This window comes from Cucurbita pepo, chromosome LG11, assembly GCF_002806865.2.
Source record: "Cucurbita pepo subsp. pepo cultivar mu-cu-16 chromosome LG11, ASM280686v2, whole genome shotgun sequence".
NCBI classification, from domain to species: domain Eukaryota; kingdom Viridiplantae; phylum Streptophyta; class Magnoliopsida; order Cucurbitales; family Cucurbitaceae; genus Cucurbita; species Cucurbita pepo.
Window position 1 is genome coordinate 1,125,101 of NC_036648.1, and position 23,692 is coordinate 1,148,792.

At 37.5% G+C, this 23,692-nt stretch overlaps 5 protein-coding genes, 1 long non-coding RNA gene and 1 pseudogene across 7 annotated transcripts; 3 read left to right on the plus strand and 4 right to left on the minus strand.

Annotated features, from left to right (window-relative positions):
• Positions 1–114: 114 nt before the first annotated feature.
• Positions 115–3,097, minus strand: LOC111805265. The gene is made up of 3 exons (XR_002816638.1): positions 3,006–3,097; positions 2,823–2,904; positions 115–269 (listed from the first exon to the last, which is right to left on the minus strand). It is a non-coding gene; the product is annotated as an uncharacterized LOC111805265 (long non-coding RNA).
• On the minus strand, positions 827–2,334 carry LOC111805262 (serine/arginine repetitive matrix protein 1). The gene has a single exon (XM_023690245.1). The coding sequence runs from the start codon at positions 2,309–2,311 to the stop codon at positions 998–1,000; it is 1,314 nt and encodes a 437-aa protein (XP_023546013.1). The 5' UTR covers positions 2,312–2,334; the 3' UTR covers positions 827–997.
• Positions 2,768–5,270, plus strand: LOC111805264 (CBS domain-containing protein CBSX3, mitochondrial-like). 2 transcript variants are annotated; one of them, XM_023690247.1, is made up of 6 exons: positions 2,768–2,874; positions 3,019–3,283; positions 3,371–3,449; positions 4,638–4,711; positions 4,794–4,854; positions 4,986–5,270. In XM_023690247.1, the coding sequence occupies exons 2-6, from the start codon at positions 3,026–3,028 to the stop codon at positions 5,126–5,128; spliced, it is 615 nt and encodes a 204-aa protein (XP_023546015.1). In that variant the 5' UTR covers positions 2,768–2,874; positions 3,019–3,025; the 3' UTR covers positions 5,129–5,270. The 2 variants fall into 2 exon arrangements, with proteins under 2 accessions (XP_023546015.1, XP_023546014.1); XM_023690246.1 differs by having other exon boundaries at positions 3,019–3,449.
• On the minus strand, positions 4,563–8,908 carry LOC111805261 (putative pentatricopeptide repeat-containing protein At2g02150). The gene is made up of 4 exons (XM_023690244.1): positions 8,747–8,908; positions 7,047–8,172; positions 5,619–6,801; positions 4,563–5,006 (listed from the first exon to the last, which is right to left on the minus strand). The coding sequence occupies exons 2-3, from the start codon at positions 8,154–8,156 to the stop codon at positions 5,755–5,757; spliced, it is 2,157 nt and encodes a 718-aa protein (XP_023546012.1). The 5' UTR covers positions 8,157–8,172; positions 8,747–8,908; the 3' UTR covers positions 4,563–5,006; positions 5,619–5,754.
• Positions 8,909–9,948: 1,040 nt separating this feature from the next.
• Positions 9,949–14,862, plus strand: LOC111805658 (gamma carbonic anhydrase 1, mitochondrial). The gene is made up of 5 exons (XM_023690807.1): positions 9,949–10,193; positions 10,923–11,066; positions 12,718–12,843; positions 12,996–13,147; positions 14,124–14,862. Exons 1-5 carry the CDS (start codon positions 10,079–10,081, stop codon positions 14,406–14,408), a joined length of 822 nt encoding a protein of 273 aa, XP_023546575.1. The 5' UTR covers positions 9,949–10,078; the 3' UTR covers positions 14,409–14,862.
• Positions 14,863–16,713: 1,851 nt separating this feature from the next.
• LOC111805830 lies at positions 16,714–20,139 on the plus strand (annotated as a pseudogene).
• Positions 20,140–20,335: 196 nt separating this feature from the next.
• LOC111805832 (proteasome subunit alpha type-1-B-like) lies at positions 20,336–23,647 on the minus strand. The gene is made up of 2 exons (XM_023691072.1): positions 23,142–23,647; positions 20,336–21,096 (listed from the first exon to the last, which is right to left on the minus strand). Exons 1-2 carry the CDS (start codon positions 23,490–23,492, stop codon positions 20,602–20,604), a joined length of 846 nt encoding a protein of 281 aa, XP_023546840.1. The 5' UTR covers positions 23,493–23,647; the 3' UTR covers positions 20,336–20,601.
• Positions 23,648–23,692: the final 45 nt, after the last annotated feature.

Genomic DNA, 23,692 nt, shown 5'->3' on the forward strand with positions numbered 1-23,692 from the left:
CATGAAGAGTAATTAATTTATAAAGAAATGAATAAATAATTAATAATAAAATGGACAAACCATTTAGAATTGAAAAAGAAGCAATTTGTATTATTTTAAAACAACAAACGCCAGTTGTAATGTTATTCGTTAAAGTGATTTGACGAAAAGCCAACGCTTTTTTTTTTTTTTTTTTCACTTAAAAATATTTTTTTCTCAAAATAAACCCGACCTTACCCGAATAAATTCATCCTTAGAATTATAGTTCAACACGGTGCTACCATTACAACCTTCACAAAAAAAAAAAAATCGTTACAAGAACACTACGAGAACACGAAAAACAACTTCAAGTAGACTTTTTTTTTTTATTAACGATGTTGATTTTGAAGTTTCAACTACTATATGACATTCTAATTAAAAAGAAGTAGAAAAAAGAATGACAAACTTTTCAATGGACTAATTTGAACTTTAAACTAATAAATTAATTGATACCAACGTTGAATTTTATAGATTTATTCGATTAAAATTCTAAATTTATATTTAAAGTGTAAATTTTATATTTAAGATTGTAGAAGAAGGAACAAGAAATGTTCTTTCTATTACTTATTTTTCCATCATTCACATCACCATATTTCTAAATTTCTATGGTAGTTAAGCTGTTCTTGTTGGTGGTGTGTATGTATGGGAGAGTTTTCATTAATACAACTATTTCAAATTCTAGCTTCAAAATAAAGGCGATGGNTTTTTTTTTTTTTTTTTTTTTTTTTTTTTTTTTTGGAATATAAAATATAAAGGAAAATATGTTTTAGTTCCGAAGATTTGAGTATACTTTTCATGGCAGAATCCATGTGCAAGATGAGAACAATCTTGTATTTAACTTCAATCTTTCAAGAACAGAGTACAATCCAAATGGGAAGAAGAAGAACTCCATAAAAGCTCAAAACTCTCACAAAACCCAGAAATTTCAACCACTTAAGATGCTGAAAAACAGAAACTAAAATCTCAGAAGCAATGGAGATTACAGAGTTTCGACCTTTTTTCCTTTGCAGCCTCGAGAGTAGCGGCAGCCATGGCGTCGGGGCTTTTCTGGGTTGTCGACCTCAGAATCGCTCGACTCCATTAACAGCCCTCTCAGGCATCTTCGTCTTACGGCGGGTTCATGGGTAACCCTCTCGGCAGGTTTTGCTAAGTGTTTAGCCTGTAATTCATCTTTGGATTTTGTTGGTTCTCGAGGGAATTTCAAATTGATTCCAGGATCATTCTCAGTAAATGAGCTATCTAACATGATTGAGTTGTTCATACCTTGAACATTGATGTTGATATATAATTTTTGGGCTGGATTCTCTTCTGTTCTTGAATCTTGGGGTGTTTTATGATTGAAATTTCCTTCCATTTCTGTGAAACTTTTAGCGATTTGAACTGGATTGTTCTTATACTGACGGTGGATGTGGATTGAACTATCGGCTTTGCGTTCGCCGGAGTGTAAGTGCATTGATGCCCCTTTGTTGTTGCCTATGAGTGTTGTGAAACTCTTTGGGTTTTCTTTGTCTGAATATTTGATGTTTAGTTTCTGAAAAGCTTTGGCTAAGTCTTCCATGGATTCTTCCTGTTTTGAGTCCTTTTCCAGATTTTCCTTAGTTTCTTTTGACTGTTCCTGTGATTCTGGAGAGGTTTCTAAGCCATTTTCTATGGTTTGATCCGATTGGATTGGGGTTTTAGAAGAGTTCTTGTTCGAATGGGGATTGGAATTGTTCTTAGATGTCAGGTCTTCCTTGGTTTCAGGCTGGTTTTCTAATGAAGTTTGAAGTGAAAATGCTGATCTTGAAGATGATGGAGGCTGAGAATCAGCTTTGAATCTTGATTGTGATGCTTGCGACGACGGAGACGGTGACTTTGAAGCAATTCGGCGTCGAGGAGCTGTAGCTGCCGGTGATGGAGGCTTTGAAGAAGCTTCCTGAGATGGAGAGGCTTTGCCTGATACTAATGGGGACTTATTGGAATCAACTGAAGATTGAGGGGCTGTTTTCGATGGCGATGGAGGCTTGGAAACCGGTCGGGTTTGGTTTTTCACTCTAGAATGTGACGGTGACTTAGAACGAACATTGGCAGGAGGCGGCATAGGCATAGGCATAGTTTCAGTTCTTTCAGGTGGCTGAGCTGGTGCTAAAGGAGGCTGTTCTGGTTTTATCTCAGGAGACTGGACTGATTGATGCCGAATGTTCGGCACGGTATCGGCCGGTGAAGATGAAGTTTCTGCTTCATCTATGGCCTCATTTACAGGAGGAGGAGAATGCAGAGAGTAAAGGAATGATGGGTTTATGATTGAAGGCATCCTGTCCAAAGCTATATATATAATTTGGCATTGGATACTTGAGAAACATTGCTCAACTTTTGGATTAGCTTTTGCATAAGAGCTTCATTCTTTAGCTTTCTTTTACCTTTCTGTTGGACAAAGAATATGGCAGGCTCTTGCCTTCTCTATGAACAACAGCATCGTTCAATCCTAAAGTTCATGGCGTTCAATCCTAAAGTTCATGGTTTTCAGTGTTGAGGATTGTTGCGAGAGAGTTTCACATTAGCTAACTAAGGGAATGATCACGGGTTTTAAGAAATATATCTTCATTTTCAGATTATTGAAGCAAGGAATGTTCACTAATCTAATATTAATTGAAAAGTTAGTTTCGTGATGAGATTGATCATGATCAATGATTGCAAGACATTCATGTAAAGCAAAAGCAAAGAATGATGTGCCCTAATCAAATTAGTTTCTTAATGTGATGAATGATAATTGCAAGTTATTCCTGTTTATTCTACTTCAAATCGCCATGGAATATAGAGCATACCTTATGTTCATCATCAACGGAGCTTCCTATCACAGTCCAATCCAGATTCTAGGTCAATTTCCGCGCTAATCTTCACGAGTTTCTTCAATCGCTTGAACAGAGACGATCAAATATCGTTTAACAATACTCATAAATAAATCAAACGAGAAAATATTTGAATTAACTAACGATTTTCATTCGAACCTTTGGTGAACAGATCCAAAATGCAGGCGATCGTGAGAGCATTACGATCGTGGCAAGAGACGTTGAAGATCGCGAACTCGCAGCACTCGTGTAGGAGAGAAACGAATCAAGTGGAAAAGATTTTGGAAGGATCAGAATCAAGAGGGTCGTCTTCTCCACTGAAAGGTTTGGAGAATATTACCGTGGCGGAGATCGTTTCGAGAAATGGAGATGGAAGTATTGGCTCCTCGTGGTTATCCTGCAGTGCGGATGATGCGGCCATTGATACCGTGCAAAATGTAGCGAGTTTGATTCGGTTTCGCCATTTCCAAAAAGCTCGAAAGCTTTTCTTGTTGAGAAGATTGAGGAAATTTTCTTTGCTGCAGATGGCTAGAAACAACGTTGGATCGTTGGTGGTGTTGAAGCCTGAAGGACAACAAATCGCCGGAATTGTAACGGAAGGAGGTAACTGAAATGCTGATAGTATAGGAAAATATTACAAATGCTGATAGTAATAGGAAAATATCATGACATTGTAGAGAGGTTGATATGAACATCTTATCACAGATTCGTAGTAATAACTTCTCCCTTCGTGATAGTTAGGGTTTTTGTTGCCTTTTTGCTTACATTCCCATATAACACCAACACCAATAGAAATCTCTTTACACTCTCTTTTGAAATCTTTCTACACCAATCGAAATCTCTCTACACTCTCTTTTGAAATCTTTCTACACTCTCTTTTGAAATCTCTCTAACCCATTTTCTAAAACTTTCTTCTTGAATCGGGGCTAGAGGCTCGACCCTGTTTGCTAGAACTTTCTTCTTGAACCGGGGCTAGAGGTTCGACCTTGTTTTCTAGAACTTTCTTCTTGAACCGGGGCTAGAGGCTCGACCCCGTTTTCTAAAACTTTCTTCTTGAACCGGGGCTAGAGGCTCGACCCCGTTTTCTAAAACTTTCTTCTTGAACCAGGGCTAGAGGCTCGACCCCGTTTTCTAAAACTTTCTTCTTGAACTGAGGCAGAGACTCGAGCATACGTCGCTTCTACATTCTCTTTCGAAATCTCTCTACCCCATTTTCTAAAACTTTTTTCTTGAACCGGGGCCAGAGGCTCGACCCCGTTTTCTAGAACTTCCTTCTTGAACTGGGGCCAGAGGCTTAATCCCGTTTTCTAAAACTTCCTTCTTGAACCGAGGCCAGAGGCTCGGGCATACGTCGCTTGACCGTAAGCGACGCAAGAACAAATAGACTTAACTCACTTGTTGCTGAGAAATGAGTATCGCACAATCAAAAGTTCACTACCATGAAAGTGTGATTGTGACACGAGGTATACTTAATTTTTGCATTTTTTCACCACATCGAACATACCATTGACCCATAGGCATTATCCAATATGTTTGAGTCATAGAACGAGCATACTAATGAGAAAGTTTGAAGATACAAAAAAATTACACGTAAAGCATTATAGATTAAAATTTAAAATTATGATGGGTTCCTCAAAAAAAGAAAATTTATAACAATTTTGCCTTCCATCTAAAACACATTTGAATTCTAAGCAAATTCCAAAAATTAAATCAAGATTTTAAAAAAAATTGTTCTCTATTCCATGAATATTAACTTGGTAATTGCCGTATTTTTATGGTCCTCCTAACCAGACTATCTGAAGAAGATAATAGCAGATGGGAGATGTCCCATATACACAAAAGTTGGGGAAATAATGACTTGTGAGGTTATTTTCTGTCTTCCCTCAGCTACAAAACCAGATTACAAACAACAGTTCTCACTAACACATTTTTATTTTTCACGAACAGGACAAACTAGTAACCGTTACGTCCGACACGAACATCCTTAAAGCAATGCAGCTTATGACAGGTAAAAATACTAAGAACAGTGTCCTCTAGATTCTGAATTTACCATATAAAATGTAAGTCAGCTCCTTCTCCAGCTGCATCAACGACCATCTAAGAAGAGAATAATCTAGATGAAGTTCTTGGCATTTGCAGAGAATCGCATAAGACATGTTCCTGTGATAGATGGCAAACTAGTTGGCATGATTTCTGTAGTAGATGTTGTCAAAGCAGTGGTAAAGCAGCAAAATGGGGAACTCGAGCGACTAAACGAGTATATAAAAGGAGAATCGTACTAAAAATCGAGTTCTAAACATTTAAGAACACATGATTCAGTACTACTGTAACAGCAAGCATGCTTTATTGAGAGACAAGAGCCTGATAGTGAATACCATGTAAAGCAAACAAGCAAAAAATTTAAAAGAATCAGTTATTAAAGCATGTCGTCTCTTTTTTTACGTATTTGTGAATGTTCCGACAAGCTTGCATACACCTCGACTAATTCCATGGGATAATACTCTACAATATTTGGGTGTCAAAACCTCGTTCGAGACCATCATGGATTAAACTCATTCTCTCTATGTACCTTTTGTTATACCCACGACCCTTATTGATCACTAAGCCAACCCATGAGGTACGACATGAAGCAAATAGGAACCGAAAAATGATTAATAAGAAAACGTCGACATACCTGACATCGAACCAAGAGATGATGAATGTAGCCATAGAATACATGACATCGAAGGTGCAAGCATTTAGGAGAAGAAAAACAAAGGTAAATAACACTACCTGACAAAGAAATGCTGAGATGCCAATTCTTTCCAGCCACTAGCTTTGCCATAGAATGCTAGTTGATGGTAAATATTCACATTTCCGCCAGTAGAAACGAATTTTCAATAAATTTATAAATGGTCGAGAAAGCATCTCAAGGCAGTCTCCTGCCACGAAGAGCTTGAGATGTCCTCAGAGCCATTTGAAGTGATTGGGAAGCAGTGAAACCCTGGGCCTCCATAACACCCTGCAATCTTTTAGCATCCTGCACAAACCCGCCTGCTATGAGTCCGTTTATGATCCTCTCAAAATCACCATGTCCCAACTCCTCCTTTTTAGCTTCCAAGACCCCGAGAGCTTGCAGCGCCTTTTTTTCAATCCCAGCTCTCGAGTACATATCACATAGGCTAATATGAACCTTAAAAGGGAGGGTGTCACCCTGCGCGCCGATCTTGCCTAAGATCTGCTCAGCTTCATCAACCAGCTGCAACTTGCCCAACCAATCTATAAGAACGGCATAAGTTGCAACCCCGGGCTCAAATCCATCCTTTTCGAGCTGTAGTAAAAGATTCAAAGCCTTGTCCAACAGATTCTTCTTTTCATAGGCTGCAACCATACTTGCAGTGCACCTGTCATCAGGCCTGTGCCCAATTTTTATCATGTAGTCAAAATTGTTCCTTGCCTGATCGGGATCACCAGCTTGCCCGTATGCCTCAACGAGCAATGTACAGGACTCCAAACTTGGCGAGAAGCCAGCAAACTGCATAGTAGCGGAAATTCTTCCAGCGCCACTAATATCGCCACGTTGGGAAAATGACCTTAGTAATGCCATGTAAATGTCCTGGCTGGGTTTAATGTCCCTTGCTTCCATCTCTCTCATCAGCGACTCGCCCAACTTGGGTTGTCCAGCATTTACAAATGCCATTATCATGGAATTATAAACCTTCTCATCTGGCTGGAACCCATGACTCCTTAAGGTATCAAAAGCTTCCTTTGCACGATCAAGATTGCCCACCTTGCTATACATATGAACTAAAACTGAGGCTGTCAAAATGTCTGGTGTAATGCCCTTCTCGTTCATCTTCTTAAGAATCCTTTCGGCATCCTCGAGGCGGTTCTCTTTAGCATGGACATCGACAAGCTTAGAGTAGTCACGGATGTCGGTCTGAAAAGACTCTTCACTCAAAAGAAGTTCTGCAACCTTCATTCATAATAAGCAACGAATTAAACTTAGGGTCTTACTAATTTCAAACGTTATGTCGTTCGTTTTGACATGGAGTAGAAAAGATTCACTGATAAAAAACCCTAATGCATTACACCAGCAATCAAAAGTGTTCCACCAAGCAACGTGTAGATAAATAGGGTAACTGAGTGAAATTTGAAACGGACAATAAAATTGTACAATAACACAAGGCAAGAGGGGAAAATAAGAGAAATGTTTTTTACCTTCAAGTATAAGAATCTATTACTCTCGTTCAATTTGTCGAGTAAGGCAATCCAGTCAACCCTAGTGGGTTGAAGAAGATCTTTCCATTCAGCCAATAATGGCGACGGGTCTTCGTTATCATTTAATGAAAGAATTCTCTCCGTGACCAGTTTGCATTTGCCAGAAATTGGTTTCGGTTCCTGGGGCCATAACACCTCCTCTGCCTCATGGACTTTGTCTGCTACTTCACTCCACTTGGGATCAGATAAATCAAGACCATAAATCTTGTACTTTATCTTCCCTCGCCTTTTGGGAAGTGAAACAGCCTCGGATTTCACCTCGGATGCAGCCTCTACACTGCTCGGAGAATCATTGTTTTCTTCCTGGGTACAAGCCTCTTTTTTTAGCTGCTCCAAACTTTCATAGAACTCGCTTTCCTCCATTTTTTCACGGGCCCATTTGAACCTAAATTCCCTCAGCATATCGCCTCGAATGCCAACTTCCCCAGCAAACCTACACATTTCTTGAACTTCCTCAGACAGCAGAAAACCCTTCATTTTCTCCTTTTTTGTAGCCTTCTTCATATCATCCAAAACCATGTTGCTAACTTCACTTACTGTCTTCCACAAATCCTCGCTTAGGTCCCAATCTCGATTCTCAGCTGAAGCCTTTAATGACTGCTCAAAGCTACCCTTTTCCATTTCAGATACTACTTTTTCCACGATCATCAAAAGCATTGCATCGACTGTCTTCTTATCATAGTCCGGAAATGTTTCAGAAATCTTCCCACGCATTATCCAGACAAATCTGGATAAGAACTCATTCATTGATCCGTCATCTTCCTCAACATCTGCAGACTCAAGTTTTGGCTCCATTGCTGCATCACTCAACTTAGTTACAGTGGAGTGAATGCACCTACTGAAAATTAAATTCGATTTTCCAAGCTCAAAATTCCTGACAGGAACTGAAGAATAACAACCGTAGTGTCGATCGAGCAAAGCAAATGAAGGTGATGTGATGAAAGTGCAAGTGACATTGATGTTGACAGCCGATTGACAACGGTGTATGTTGCCATTGATTCTCCAAAAATCCTTCAGTGTTCGACGATGGAGTAAATGCTTTAGGCTCATCTTCGGTCCCTTAGCCCTGTATGAAAAAACAAAAAACAAAAAAACAAGGAATTTGAAATGAACTGTGATTCCAAATCTTGAATTTTTGAAAATCTGCTTCCAATTCTACCCCATAAGATACTTTTTTTAGAAAACAAAAAATAAGGCTAGCTAGTTCATATGCAAACAACTCCCTGTGTCTCAATTCAACTCAATTACTCAATCCAATTCAAATAAACTCAAAACTCAAGGTAAGTTTTCTATATTTTTTTTTTCAATTGATATGAATCATTTCAACCTTTTCAAATCAGCTGTTCCTTCAACAAAGCAAACTAAACGTCAGGTGGATTTCTTTCTTCTTCTTCTTCTTCTTTCCCCTTTTTTATGAACTGATTCAATCCCTTTTTCTTTTTTTTGCCTTCTAATTTGTGAGGTATAAATTCTTAGTTTTTATTTTTCATTCAGACTAGTAGAGCATTGGTTGAAGAACAAATCAACAACAAAAGTTTTATATATATATATATTCTTCGTTTTCTCCTCCGTGGGTGAAGAGAATAAACCAACATAACCCAACGAAAAAAAGATTACAAAAATAATAATAACAATAAAACCTTGCAGATCAGAGAAATGAGCGGCGGAAGGCTGAGACGGCGGCAGCTGAGAATGCAGCGTGTGGTGGCAGCCGTTGAGACGGCGTCGAGCAGGGACGGCGTGCAGTGTGCAGTGACGAGAAATGGGTGGGAGGGGGTGACTGAACCTGAAATAGGGTTTAGAAAATAATAATAATAATCTGATGGAATGTTAGGTTTTCTTTTACACATTGAAATTTTCATTTTTATTTAAATTTTGAAATTTCTTCTAAAAAATACATTTTACGTTAAAAAAATGTTTTTTAATATGTGGAAAAACTAAAAAGAAAAAAAAGTTAATTTCTTTTCATAATTTAGTTTGATTTATGACGTTAATTTGCAAGTTTTTTTTTTTTTTTTACCATCGAAAATTTCTTTATTTATTAAGTCAATATTTTCTTTAATATCGTTGTTCAATTAGCATTGGTTAAAATCAACGCCATATATTGTTTATTGGCGATATATGACATGTCAGATATCCACGAACTTCAGGTCTTCCCGACAAATTAAAGTAGTTGCAACGATGCATGTATGAGACAGTTCTTTTTCAGGTTCAGTTAATTGGTCAATTGTAATCTTTTTTTGGATTGTCGACTAATTGTTGTAATCTGATAAAAAAAAAAAAAAGATAAAGTACAGCGGTCAACCACCATTGGTTTATATTTTTTTTATTATACGTAATAAAATTAATTATTTTTATTTACAGTTCAAATTAGCCACAATGTATTTTTTGAGTTATAATTACGGTTTTGAATGACGAGCCAATTGTATACCTACAATATTTTTAATTATCTGTATATTAGGATTTTCGACCGTGAATAGAGGTAGTTGTGTTATTTTATTTATTTTTTGCTAGTTGGTCATTGAGATATCAAAGTTCGATGGGTCGGGGTTCCATTTTAACTTGAATACGTCATTTTTAGGGTTTTAGAAGGGTTTCTTTATGAAAATTCATATTTTTTAATTAAAAAAATCAACAAAATAAATGAAATAATTCAAGGTATTTTTGGTGGATATTGACATTAAAAAAAAAAAATCATAATTTGGACAAAATATATAGGTTTGAATTTAGTTATTGGAGGTACGATAGAATTACCTAAAATTTATAACGGTGAGTTAATTTGCGCTTGTATAGCATGTAAGACCCAGGCGACTAAAACGCAGCGTTTCGGTAGATCGATTTCCAAATTACCCTATTGCTGCGATCCCATTTCTTTCTCGTTCCATTTCTGAGTACAAGAAGCCCAAAAGCTCCCAGTGATTTGGTTGGCTCTGAATAGCGCGAGGTCAGAGAGGAGGAGGAAGAAGAAGACGATGGGAACTCTGGGGAAAGCCATTTACACCGTTGGATTTTGGATCCGTGAGACGGGTCAGGCAATCGATCGTCTTGGCTGCCGCCTCCAAGGAAGATATTTCTTCCAAGAACAGCGTAAGCAATTTATTGTTATTGTTTTTTGATATAGCACGTTCCTATAGTCTCGGATCTTTCTCCTTTAATTTTGACTTTCATCCAGGTATGTTTTAGGAGTTTTGTTATCCTGATTGGATCAGCTTGTCGGAATGCTAATTGATGTTGTCTGAATTTGATTGAGGAAAAGTGTTTGTCGTGGTAAATACAGCTTATGCGTCGTGTAGTTTGTGTGGTTACGCCAGAGTTCCCATTGATTCTCAAATTTTGAGTGGCTGAGGTTTCGAGTATTAGGNTTTTTTTTTTTTTTTTTTTTTTTTTTTTTTTTTTTTTTTTGGATTTTTATTAGAATTGTTGATGGCGGTATACGAAGCAACGTATGACGAATGCTTCTATGATTTTATAAGAGAGGGTGTCAAATGCGGGCAAACGATACTTACTGGGATATAATGGAATTCTTAATTACAAATGCAGGTGTTGTCAAATGCGGGCAAACGATACTTACTGGGATATAATGGAATTCTTAATTACAAATGCAGGTGTACTTTGGGAGTAATAATTTTAGTGAAATGACTCACTTGGGGATTTCAAAGTGTGATTGTTGATGGCACTGTCACTGAAATACACCTCTTGTTAGATTTGCTTCATTTTCTGTTTGTTGTGGTATTTTAATTTGGTTATGAGCTTCCTTTTCGTGTTCTATCTCATTGATGATACCTGATGGACTAATATGTCTGAGGATTCCTGCAGTGTCGAGGCATCGTACTCTGATGAACATATTTGATAAGGCACCTGTTGTTGACAAGGACGTATTTGTAGCTCCGGGTGCATCCATTATTGGGGACGTTCAAGTTGGAAGAGGATCTTCTATTTGGTATGGGTGCGTTTTGAGAGGTAAAACCCATGTGAAGGACTCCTTTGTTGTTACAGTATTTCATAGTCCGGTTTGTGCACATTTAACCTTGTCGGTACATGCTTTGAAAGTTTGGACTCTCTAAAATTTTCGTCCATTTTAAACCTCTTCAAGCTATTGTAACAACACTACTTACCTAACAATTTCACTAATGAAACACATGCCCTTTCAATATCCCAATAACAACTCGGATATTACCCATACTAATATTCCTTCCTTAACGTGAAGGTTTTTGTAAAAACTAATGTAATGAGAGTTTGTGTTATTTGATGTCTTTGGTATTTTTATGGCATGTTAAAAAAATAATTTTCTGTTTGTTTTCTTTATTAATAATTTGCAATGTCATCCAGAGTGCCTCTCCGTATCTGTTGACATTTCAACTATCATTAGCTCACTTCGGTTGTGCACTCTACGTGCTTTAAATATCTGTGGCTTTGTCTTTTCCTGTCAAAAAAAAATAATTACTTGCTGGTGCTTCATGGCTAGCTCTTGCATTCCTTTTTCACCTTAACCTTGACACTTGATGTTTGGTCAACTTAGGATCCGTTGGGGAGTATAGTTTAGAATTTATTATATTTTATTGTTCACATATATAACTCCTTTGGTAGGATCATTTTTAAAAGTAGTTTTTAGTTTAAAAAACTTCAAAAACAATAATAGTATTTTGTTATTTTCGTGTGTTTTCTTTTTTGTATTCTTCGTTAAATTTTATGTTTATATATGGTCATTAAGAATATAGAAGACTCTCTCCTTCTTGGAGTGCCCCATCGCTTATGCTACAAACATATAGAAGACTCGTACCATTCCTCCATTTGGAGAGGGTCTTGGGTTTAAGCTGGTGTGTTCAGGAAGATTTTCACTATTCCTTATCATCTATTGACTTTGGAATGTGTAGTGAAAGTGGCTCCTTGGAGGAGGCTTTGGCTAGAGGGGAATGCTCAATTGTTTAAGGAAAACTACTAATTTTTCTGAGCTTAGGAGATGATGAGATTTAATTGTGCTCTTGATGCTGTAAATCAAAAAAAATTTGTTCTTCTTTTCCTCTTTTAAGATACGGAAAAGTTTTTTGTCATCTCCTTCAGTTTTTGTAGGTTGGGAGAATGTCTTAGAAACCTTGTAGTTCTGTTTACTCTTATTTATTATTTTTACAAAAGTTACTTTAAATAGAAAAAATTGTCAACTGTTTTATATTTTGGTTTTTTTAATTTATTTGAAAAAAATAAACTTTGCAAACTGGTTATCCTAGGAGAGATCCATTTTTTAAGAACAGAAAATCATTTTAAACATAATCTTTACAGAGGACCTCGCGGTCTCGTGTCCATGTTGTTTGTTATTATTTCTCATTAGAATATATGCTGAAGTATGTTTTAGATAGGAGTTGTCAATTTTTAAAAAAACGGAAAATCATAAAATACAATCTTCATTCTTCAAACAACTTCTCAGTCTTTTAGACATATTGTTTATTTTTATCTCATTAAAATGTCTGAAATTGACAATCTGTAAAACAGTATCAAACTTAAACTAAAATAGACATTTAATTCATATCATGTTAGGCTTGTTAGCCAATGACATTACTTATACATTGAACTCTTTGCAAGTTTTGTTTCATAACTTAGTTATCTATTTGACTAGGTGATGTGAACAGCATCAGTGTGGGATCTGGAACCAACATACAGGACAACTCCCTTGTGCATGTGGCAAAATCTAATCTAAGTGGAAAGGTTTTGCCGACTATCATTGGCAACAATGTTACCGTAGGTGTGTGTGCTATGTTATCTTAGCTGTAGCCATATAATATATTTATGTCTGATCTTTTGTCCAGTATACTGTGAGCAACTGAGCATGCTGAGGTTGTACATGTTAATTATTTTTAAAGTTTTCTTACTTAAAAAAAAGTTCAAACCTGACAGGTCACAGTGCTGTATTACATGGCTGCACCGTTGAGGATGAGGCTTTTGTTGGCATGGGTGCAACATTGCTTGATGGTGTTGTTGTTGAGAAAAATGCCATGGTAGCTGCTGGAGCTCTTGTGAGGCAGAATACTAAGATCCCCTCTGGAGAGGTACTTCTCAAGACTTTTTTTTTTAAAAAAAAAAAAAAGACGAAAATTTTTCATTAAAAAAAAGAAAAAGAAAAAGTGAGACGCCTGTTCTTAGGCCAAGGTAGGGGAGGTCTCCTGCAAAGTGGTTACAAAAAAGCAACCCTAAATAAGGTTGATCAAGAAACTACGAAATTACAAAGACTTTTGAAGGACACTCCAACTTGAAGCTTTAGGCTGTAAGCTGAACTCAGCCTAAAGATTTTTGTTCGTCATCGTACAGACTAGCATTCTTTTATATCCAATCGAACCACAAAAGAAGCTCTAATTGTACTATTCCAAAGTACTTCAGCTTTGTTGCTTACCCACCTATCGTTGATAGTTTTCATTAGCCACTCTGATGTCTACACATAAAGCCACTCCAAATGTAGAAAGAAGGTGCCACTCATTCATCGTTTCCTCATCTCTTTTATATAGAGCAAAAACTTTAGGCAAGATGCAAGTATATAAGGATTCTGTCTTTGAGTCCTATCATGCATATTTAAACTCTTGTAAGTCACAGACCAAAGGTAGAGTTGACACATTGGGATCCTTGCTATTCACAATAAATTTAGTGTGAGAAGAGTTTAAATTTAGGCGTTGCAAATCAAATCAAGATGAGATGAATTACACCCAAAAAAAGAAAAATCTTGATCTGTTGAGCAGGCAAAAAGTTCATATTTTTCAGGGCCAAATCTTACTGTTTCTATCTTCTCTATTGGGAAAATCCAATTCCTACTCTCTATCAAAAGATCCGGCCTTAAATCCCAAACTGGAATATGGGAATTCCATTCCTCTTTGATCAATACCTTTTAGTGCATATCTTGAAATAATTTGGTTACCCTGGATACTAATTCTGAATGATAATCTGTTCCGAACTTGCATTGGAGCATGACTTGGGCTTCTATGTTAGCTTTATGGGGTCATGGGTAGTGAGCTTTACCACAATGTTTATTTGCAGGTATGGGGAGGGAATCCAGCGAAATTCCTCCGAAAGCTCACTGATGAAGAGATAGCTTTCATATCTCAGTCGGCCACCAATTACTTGAACCTTGCACAGGTTCACGCAGCTGAAAATGCAAAGTCTTTCGAGGAAATTGAGTTTGAGAAGGTGCTCCGCAAGAAGTTTGCTCGCAAGGACGAAGAATATGACTCAATGCTTGGTGTTGTTCGTGAAATACCCCCTGAACTCGTCCTTCCCGACAACATCTTACCCAATAAAGATCCCAAGCCTTTGCAGAAATAAAACCACCCATCCTTTGTTCAATCTTGATTTGTTTAGCTGAGGAGTATTTTGGCATCATGTGCAAAAATACATCAAAAAAGAGTTTGTGTACTTGCAGAATAATATCGATCATCTTCTACCGCAGAATTATGGCATCCATTTTGGCTGTTGGGACTATTCTTCTGGCAGCATTTTAGAAATGGTTTTACTGCTCAGGATGAAACTGACTTCATAAAAGTAGATTGTAAGTTTGTTCATCTTCTGTATTGAAGCTCCAATTTTCGTTCCTTTTCCCACTCATTTTGCTGATATTTGAAGCATTTGATGTCAAAAGACTGTCTGAAAGTGACTCCTAAAGTGGTGTGAAAGCCGCTGAGGGCTAATCTCCCTCCTCTGTATGTTTTAAGTCCTTTGGATTCTTCGGACATTTACATTATAATTGGGAGTCTGAATATTTGATACAGGTTGAGGCTTTAATGATCTTGGACAAGCAGNAAAAAAAAAAAAAAAAAAAAAAAAAAAAAAAAAAAAAAAAAAAAAAAAAAAGTGGTAAAATCAATGATTTACAAGTTCATTTTTAAAGTTCATCTCTAATTTTAAAAAAAACAAGTATCTATAATGTGTTCAATAAGATCTTGAATGAACGCTGTTGCATTACAGGTGATATTCTCTTCTTTGGCCTTCTCCTTGAAGAGAAGCTTCTGTTAGCAGATATTGTTTTATTTTGATTTTTCTTTTGAGACTTGTCTTTTTAAGATTTTCACGTCTTTATAAAGAGGCTGTTTTTACGTCTTTTTAAAGTTTTCACGTCTTTATATTGTCCTTTTTTAGCTTTCTCTTCAATACTTTCTTCAGCTACCGAAGAGAGGTTTCTATACTCTTTTGTAAGAAATGTTTCGTTCTCCCGACGTGTCTTATTTTATAGAACTTAGATGATTATAGCATAATAATGAGCAGGATAAATCCCATAACATGCGATGAAATGAACCCACTTGAACTTTAGTTTGTCTGGGAATCTGAAGATTATAATAAAAGTGGATGAGATTCTTGTTGAAATCATTAAAGATTTTTTAAGTAAAAAAGACGAAGAAGAAGAAGACCTTGGAGTCTCTGAAAAGCCAAATGTTTTGTATGTTATGGGCGTGATTTGAGGAGCCCAAATGTGTGAGAAATAAACAAAGAAAAAGGAACATTTAGGGGAATCCATTTCTTTGATCCGCCATTGTTGCACACATTAGCCGAAGGTTTCACACAATTATTGAAAGTGGAAGCACAATCATTTCCATGTGGAACTGATGGAGAAGAAGATGCACCCATGCCTTTTGCCGAAAGCACCACCAAAGCGTTTCAAAATTATCTTTTAAAATATTGAACCGATGAAAATTGAGATATTATAAAATGACGTGATAATAATCTTAAACGCAAATTAAGATACCAACATTGTCACATCATTTCAGATCATCGCCGTATTTGTTTTAGATAATAATTTTAGAATATATATAAACGAAAATTTTGTTGGAGGGTAATATTGTAATTTTGAAATAATATTATAAATAAAATTTGGTTTTTTTTTATTTATAAAATTCATAAATTACATAATTGTTAAAATTTAAAAAATATTTTACAAATCTTGAACTTTTGGATTTTTGAGGAATAGATTCTTGTGTATTAAAAAACTTTTAATTACATTTTAGATATAAAATTTAAAAGTTAAAAATTTATTAAACTAAGAATCTTCAAACAAATTGAATAAATATAATATTTATTTCTTGAAATTTTGAATGGGCCCACAAAGCGTTATGATTTATCCGCCGGATAAATAATAATATAAAAATCCAGTGGCTAAGTGGCGTTATACGGCCGGCCCAGATTCTTTCAAATAATAATAATATAAATATAATATTTTGGGTTTATATATTTATTTGGTTTCTTATAATAATAATAATAAATAATAATAAATAATAAATCACATGGTCTATAAAATTCTTTTTATTTAAATTTATCCCTAATATCTCGGATGTTTTAATTTCACTATTTTAAAAAAATGGATATATTATACAAATTTTAAAATAATAAATTTTAAATTTTTTTTTACTAAATAAGTAATTTAAAAATTAATTCTAAAGTATTTTTAAAAAAATATACAGATTTTATCCTTGAAAAATAAGTTATGTTAAATATACTCTAAATTATTTATCTTTTATTTATTTATTTTAATTTTCCACAAATTACTCTAAATTCAAAAAATTCCCAAAATGGGCATAAGAGAGTCGTAAGTTGGGTTCACTTTTTGGCTCACAGATTCCGTAGCCCTCGGAGTCCCTCCGGAGTCCTATATAAAGGAGGGCAGAGAAAGCAGGTCCTTAAGCCACCAAGATGGGAGCCGAGCCTTTGCTTCACACTGCCAATGACTCTGAAGCTGCCCCTCTTATTCTTGGTCTTCAACCTGCTGCCCTTATCGACCATGTTGCTCGTGTCGATTCCTCTCTTCTTGATCGAATTCCCGGCGACCGCGGTGGCTCAATGCCGGTAAACATCCTTCTTTCTTTCGCCTTTTTACTCTACTCGCTCAATTTTGTTTGTTGTGTTCTGTTTTGGATTTCGTTGTGTTTTTAAGATCAGAATTGTATTGACTAATTTCTGTGTTGTTGATTCATCTTTGATTAAGCGGGTGGTTCTGCTTCTGGCGACGTTTTTGTTTCTTCCAATGTTTGAATCTCTCTTTGATTATGTGCTCTGTTCTGTGTGGTTTTAGAACTGTCTTTTTACTGTCCAATACAGTCGGATTTCTTAGCGGTGCTGTTGATTTTGTTTTTTTTTTTTTTTTCTACTTTTAGGAGCTGAATTCTTGTTGTTTTTGTGTAATGCTCTGTTTTTGTTTGCTTTAATCGAGCATGTGGGGAGGAGAATTTAGTTTATGTTTCTTTTTTCACCATTTTATTCGTATCCAAGTGCTGAATTTCGTCTGTTTTGAGTTTATTTTCAGGTTGGTATGGAAGAGCTTGAGAATATTCTGAGGGAGGTGAAATCCTATATACTTTCCTCGCCTGATGATCTGACGCCGGTCAAGACAATAGCTGGGGGAAGTGTTGCTAACACAATTCGAGGGTTGAGTGCGGGGTTTGGAGTCAGCTGTGGAATCATTGGCGCCTATGGGGATGACGAGCAAGGAAAATTGTTTGTCAGTAACATGGGCTCCAATGGGGTCAATCTCTCAAGATTGAGGATGATCAAAGGACCCACAGCTCAGGTCTGCTTCACTCCCTTCATAGTGGGGTGTCCAAATTTGCATTCTGTGTTTATGTGTTTTAAAGTTCTGAGAATGTATTGTAAATTGTCCGGCAGTGTGTCTGCCTGGTTGATTCATTGGGCAACCGCACAATGCGACCCTGTCTCTCAAGTGCAGTCAAAGTTCAGGTATATTACCTTCTCAGTTCTCAGTTGGGAGTTTGTAACAGTCCAACCACGCCGCTAGCAAATATTGTCCTCTTTGGATTTACCTTTCAAGGGCCGTCTACTCGGAAGAGGTTTTTACACCCTTATAAGAAATGCTTCGTTCCCCTCTCCAACCAATGTGGGATCTCACAATCCACCCTCCTTGGAGGCCCACCGTCTTCGCTGGCACACTGCTCGGTGTCTGGCTCTAATACCATTTTTAACCAAGAACAATATTTGCTAGCGGTGTATTTGGGCTGTTACAGAGTTTTTGTTGGTTTGTTGAATAAATTGATCAGTTTTTGTACTTTGGAATGTTAAACAGATGAGCTTTGGTTACTAAATATGCTGATTATCTATTTGTTTTGTGATCTTTCAGGGCAATGAACTGAGTAGAGATGACTTTAAGGGCTCTAAGGTCAGGATACTCACATCTTTATTTTCTTTTAACATAAGAGGTAGAGGCTTTTGGTAGACCTTAATTATTTCCATGTCTTTATTGCAGTGGCTTGTAATGAGATATAGTATATTTAGCTTAGAAGTTATTCAAGCAGCTGTAAAGATGGCCAAACAAGAGAGAGTTTTAGTATCCTTGGATTTGGCCAGTTTTGAGGTATAGGAATAGACAACTTTGTTATGCCGTTTTAAAAGAAATGTTGAACAAAGTAGCTCACATCTCTATATTTGGCCAGATGGTTCGGAATTTTCGATTGCCTCTTCTCAAGCTATTGGAGTCCGGGGATATCGACCTTTGCTTTGCCAATGAGGACGAAGCAAAGGAGTTGATAGGGTGATTGTCGTTCCTTTTAAGCTCGTTATTCTTCGAACTCGACTGATTGTTAATTTGATATCTGCACTACTTCAGCTGTAGGATATTTCAGTTCTGTTGCAGAACATTTTCTAGTAGATAGTATTAACATCTGTAATCTTTACAGGGGTGAGAAAGACGCTGATCCTGAAGTTGCACTAGAATTTCTTGCAAAGCACTGTCAATGGGCAGTGGTGACATTAGGTGCCAATGGTTGTATCGCTAAGCATGGAAAAGAGGTTAGTGATTGATTTTCCCTCTTGTTGGCAACATGTGACATTCAAACATTAGAATATCTTCTAGTTTCTTTCTCATGAACACCATGTTTCAAGCTTACGCATGGATCGTTGGTAAAATGAGTATTTTTTTTGTGGATAACTAGCACTCGTGCTTTGCTTTGGAGTCTTTAGGGAGAGGAATAATAAAGTGTTTAAAGGTGTGGAGCGGTCTAGGTAGAGACTTTCTGTAACAGCCCAAGCCCACCGCTAGCATATATTGTCCGCTTTTGCCTGTTATGTATCACACCGTCAACCTCACGGTTATAAAACGCCTTTATTAGAGAGAGGTTTTAATTTCTCCTCTCCAACCGATGTGGGATTTCACAATCCACCCCTTGGGGGGCACAATGTCCTCGCTGGCACACCACTGGATATCTGGCTCTAAAACTATTTGTAACAACTCAAGCCTACCGCTAGTAGTTATAGTATCTGGATGAGTAACAGTTCGCTGTGTAACTTTGAAAGACACGTTTTAAAACCTTGAGGGTAATATCTTCCTCTCCCTTTGACTTTTGGTGTGCAAGGATTTTTGTCGGTTAAGGTTGAACTTACTTGATTGGACCCCTTGTCTTTAGCTTGGCTTCTTTTGGGGGTTTGTCTTTTTTATGTCCTTTGTATTCTTTCATTCATTTCAATAGGACAGGGAAGTTTCTCGTTGCATCTAGGAAATGTTTAGTTTGGCCAAAGCAATACACAAATTCAAGAGATCATAGAGTGGAACTGAGTGTTTCTGAATTCTGATACAATATTTCCATGTGGGTCATTAGTAATGAAGTTACATAACTCCCCTCAACATATCAGGTTGTTCGAGTTCCAGCGATAGGGTAGTCAAAGGCGACCGATGCGACCGGAGCAGGCGACTTGTTTGCGAGCGGGTTTCTATACGGATTAGTGAAGGGATTATCTCTTGTGAAATGCTGTCAATTGGGATCGTGCAGCGGCGGTTCTGTCATCCGTGCCCTTGGGGGTGAGGTTACCCCAGAAAACAGGCAATGGATGCACAAGCATTTGCAGATCAAAGGGCTTCCTCTCCCTGAGATCCCTCAATGATCAATCATTTCTCTCATACCATTGTTGCCTCCATCAATTTTCTCTCTTTAACAGGCATCTCTTTCAAGTTATTTGAAGTTAGCTGGAGGACCTGTTTGATAATCTTAGGCTTTATGTCTCTCCATAAACAAGATGTAAAAAGTTGTTCTTCATTAATGTGATTTCATCTACTTTCAAGCTACTCTGTGGTCTCTAGTGTGTATATGCATGCATGTTTAAAAAGAGACCTTTAATATAAGAAGTCCTAACGTCGAAGCGTCTTTGGCTCGGATCCATAAAACTTCGAGCGAACTTTGCAATGCATCAAGATCTGTCATCTATCCTCTTCACATATGGAAAGAATCCATTCATCTTCTTTCTGAAGATTTTCCCCTTCATACAATTCAATATTAACTAACTTGATTCCAGGTGTCTAAGGACCATTGTGGATCAGCTTAATGTTCTTTTCACAATAATATAATGGAAAAACATAATCAGTTGTGATACCGCATTTTCAACGGTCTGATACAACTTTCATAAATGTAAAACCGAAATCTGAGGCCACAATAGAGAAGTGTCGAAATGTCTGCACTAAAGATCCAAACCTAACAGCAATACCCAGGAAGTGGGGAAGGGAGAGGCAACGTCTGCACGGTGTGTGCCCTTAGATATCCATTGGCGCCACGCCTTGATCTGGGGCACTACCTTGGTCTGTCCCTGCAGCTGGTTCGGGGGCAGCAGAATCACCCTGCTCCGGGGCGACATCCTGATCCGCAGCAGGGACATCATCCTCCTTAACAATCTCAAATTCATCAATCAACTGCTGAACAGTTTCCCTATCCAGTATATGGAAAGGTTCACCAACTCCCAAAATGGAAATCGTGCATATGGAGGAAGTCAGTTTTTCTCCTTGCAAGGTTTCTCTGGTAGCCATCAGTGCATCTTTGATTAAGTCGTCTCTAGAAGAGTCCTTGAAGTTCTCAAACCTCCTTTCCAAGTATGTCTTTGCAGCCTGTGAACGGGATCCTATGGCAAAAGCTTGATATTCAAAGTAATTCCCGCTCGGGCAGTTGTAGTAGAGATGAGCGCCAGACTCATCCAGACCACCTACCAGCAGACCAACACCGTATGGACGTTTCCATGAGCGTTGGGTGCAGACCTGCAACAAATGTGCAAGATAATTAGAGAAACCTAAGTTTCTGGACATGAGAACTGGTGTTCCCTGTAAAAATAGCCATGCTTGGAGCCCTGGACATACATATAACAGAACAGTTCAGAGAGAATACACCCTCAATAAAGTATCCAATGCTATTCCTGTTTTGGCATATTTCCTGCCTCTAGAGCTTTTTCCCATCTTACGGAAGATGATAACTTTCTAATAAAGGAAACCATACAAAACCACTATACTGGCATGATTTTTGAGCTTGGGCTGGATCCTACCAACGGCCTGGGGACAGACATCTAAATGATTCGAGGAGGCAGGAAGAACCAGCAAAAGATTGATAACAATTAACAACTACATCTGGTGCAAAGCCATAAGGGACGTCCTACACACTTGAATATATTCTCGTGGGAAGGAATTTACCATGATTTATGGAGAAACAAAAGGGTACACGTACAACAAAATAGCAGTCCACTCCCCTTTTACCCATATCGGTTGACGTAAACCTATTTTACAGCGGAAAAAAAAGTAGAGGTTAAAGAGGGGATAAAATGCATGAAGATAAGCTCCTCAAAGCTCGTTCAAGCTGGTGGCTGAAATGAAAAGATAGAGACGTTTGGAAGTTTGCCATTAGAGCTTTTCTATGGCTCATTTGGTTAGAAAGAAACCAGATCATCTTTCACGACGCGTTTGGTTAGAAATGCTTACATAACTATATCGATTTTGTTCTTCATGCAGTCTCTCATTAGAGTGCCCTTCCCAGAAAATTTTGTTCTATAACATAACCACATAGTATTTCAGATCACCCTAGTTTGTAAGGTCTTGTATTAGCTAGTTGGCAGTGGATGCCATTTTCTCTAACTCTGGAGTCCAGGTTTTTTTGTCTTTATTTTTGTTGTGAATACAAGATCTCTAACAAAAAAAATCAAAAAGTGGGATAAATGCAATAAGCCAGGTTACCAAGATTGTTTCTTCATCTACACTACTACATGCATTCCGAGTACCAACATTTTATTCCCCAAATTTCAAGCAAAGCTAGGAGAAGGGCAGTAAAAAGGAATTGAGATATCAAAATGATTAGGCAAACCAAAGAACTTGAAAGCAAAATCTAACCCAACAAAGGATCTATTTAAATCAACACCAACACTAACACCAACACCAACACAACAACCACATTGAAACGGAATTAAAGAACTTAGTAGAGAATGGCACGTCCTCATGCTATCTCTCAGTGCCCTGTTACATACTAATAAATTAAACCCAATTCCAGGAATTCAACACTCCACTTTTTTTCTTTTTTTCTTTTTTTATGGTAAGAACCCAAGCTTTTATTCAGAAACATGAAAGAAAACGTTCCTAGAAAACCATTCCAGAATAAATTATTGGGAGCTATGCCATCCCCCATGACCACCAGATAGCTACATAGTTAAACGAATCTAATTTTTCATACATCTAATGGTCATAAAAAGTGGTAGATACATTGTGACCCTAAATTACTCACCTTCCTGGCTTCTACTAAAGTCTAAACTATTGAACAACAAACTACAAAAAATAGAAAGAACAAATTACCAGCAAGGCTATGTGGGTTCAAACTAATTCAACAATTAGAAAAATCAAACAAATTGGAGAGCTCGAAGTCCTAGTTTGTTTCTTCTACTGCAGGGTTAAGAATCAGTGGAACGAATACTAACAGCATAAGATAAGCAAGCAGAAAGCCCATAATCTTTAGCTGCCTTTAAACACTCAAAGTGCTGAAAATTAGAGGATACATAGGCAACCTTCTGCCATTTCCAAAATGTTCATTAACTTCAGTTTCTGGCTAATAAAAGATTCACATTCTATTCCCTCAGCTTAGAGAACTTAATAATCTGAAAAGTTTCACCTTTAAATATCCAGCTATGGTAATGCGTAATTTCAGAACCAAGCCCGCCACTAGCCAAATAAATTCAAACCCACAGCATAGATAGCTAAAATTCAAGAAATACATAAGAAACTAAAAGCACCAACAAATTGTGAACAGAACGAGGGCTTCGTTTACAAACCTGAGCCTTATCGGCAAGTTGAACTACGAGACGACCAACGGGAAGCGGAGATTCATAAGTGTAGCTGTAATTGATACACTCAGATCTCATATAACGGGAAAGAACGCGTCCATCAGCAGTAAGGCCGGAAATGGCGACGCCGATGTGATCGTCGACTTTGAAGATCTTCTTCTGGTGCGAGGATAGTTCAGAGTTAGCCTTATTGACGCAGGCAAGAACCACATGGGTCTTGGATCGGAGGCCAATGGCAGCGGAGCCTTGCTTCACGGCCTCCATCGCGTACTCCACCTGAAACAACCTCCCCGCCGGACTCCATGTCGTCACGTCCGTATCGTACTGATTCCTAAACATTGTTGCTGAAACAAAAATAAAAACAATTCAAGAGTTTCGCAGAGCCACAATCACGATCCCTGGTGTGCACAAAGGGAGAGGATTGAGGTCGTATTAATGGAGGATTTAGGGGTTTTCCTCTTCTCCAAGGCAATATTTGGCGATGGGTTTCCTCACTTTGTACTGTGGTGACTTTACTCGTTTTTTATTTTTTTTTATTT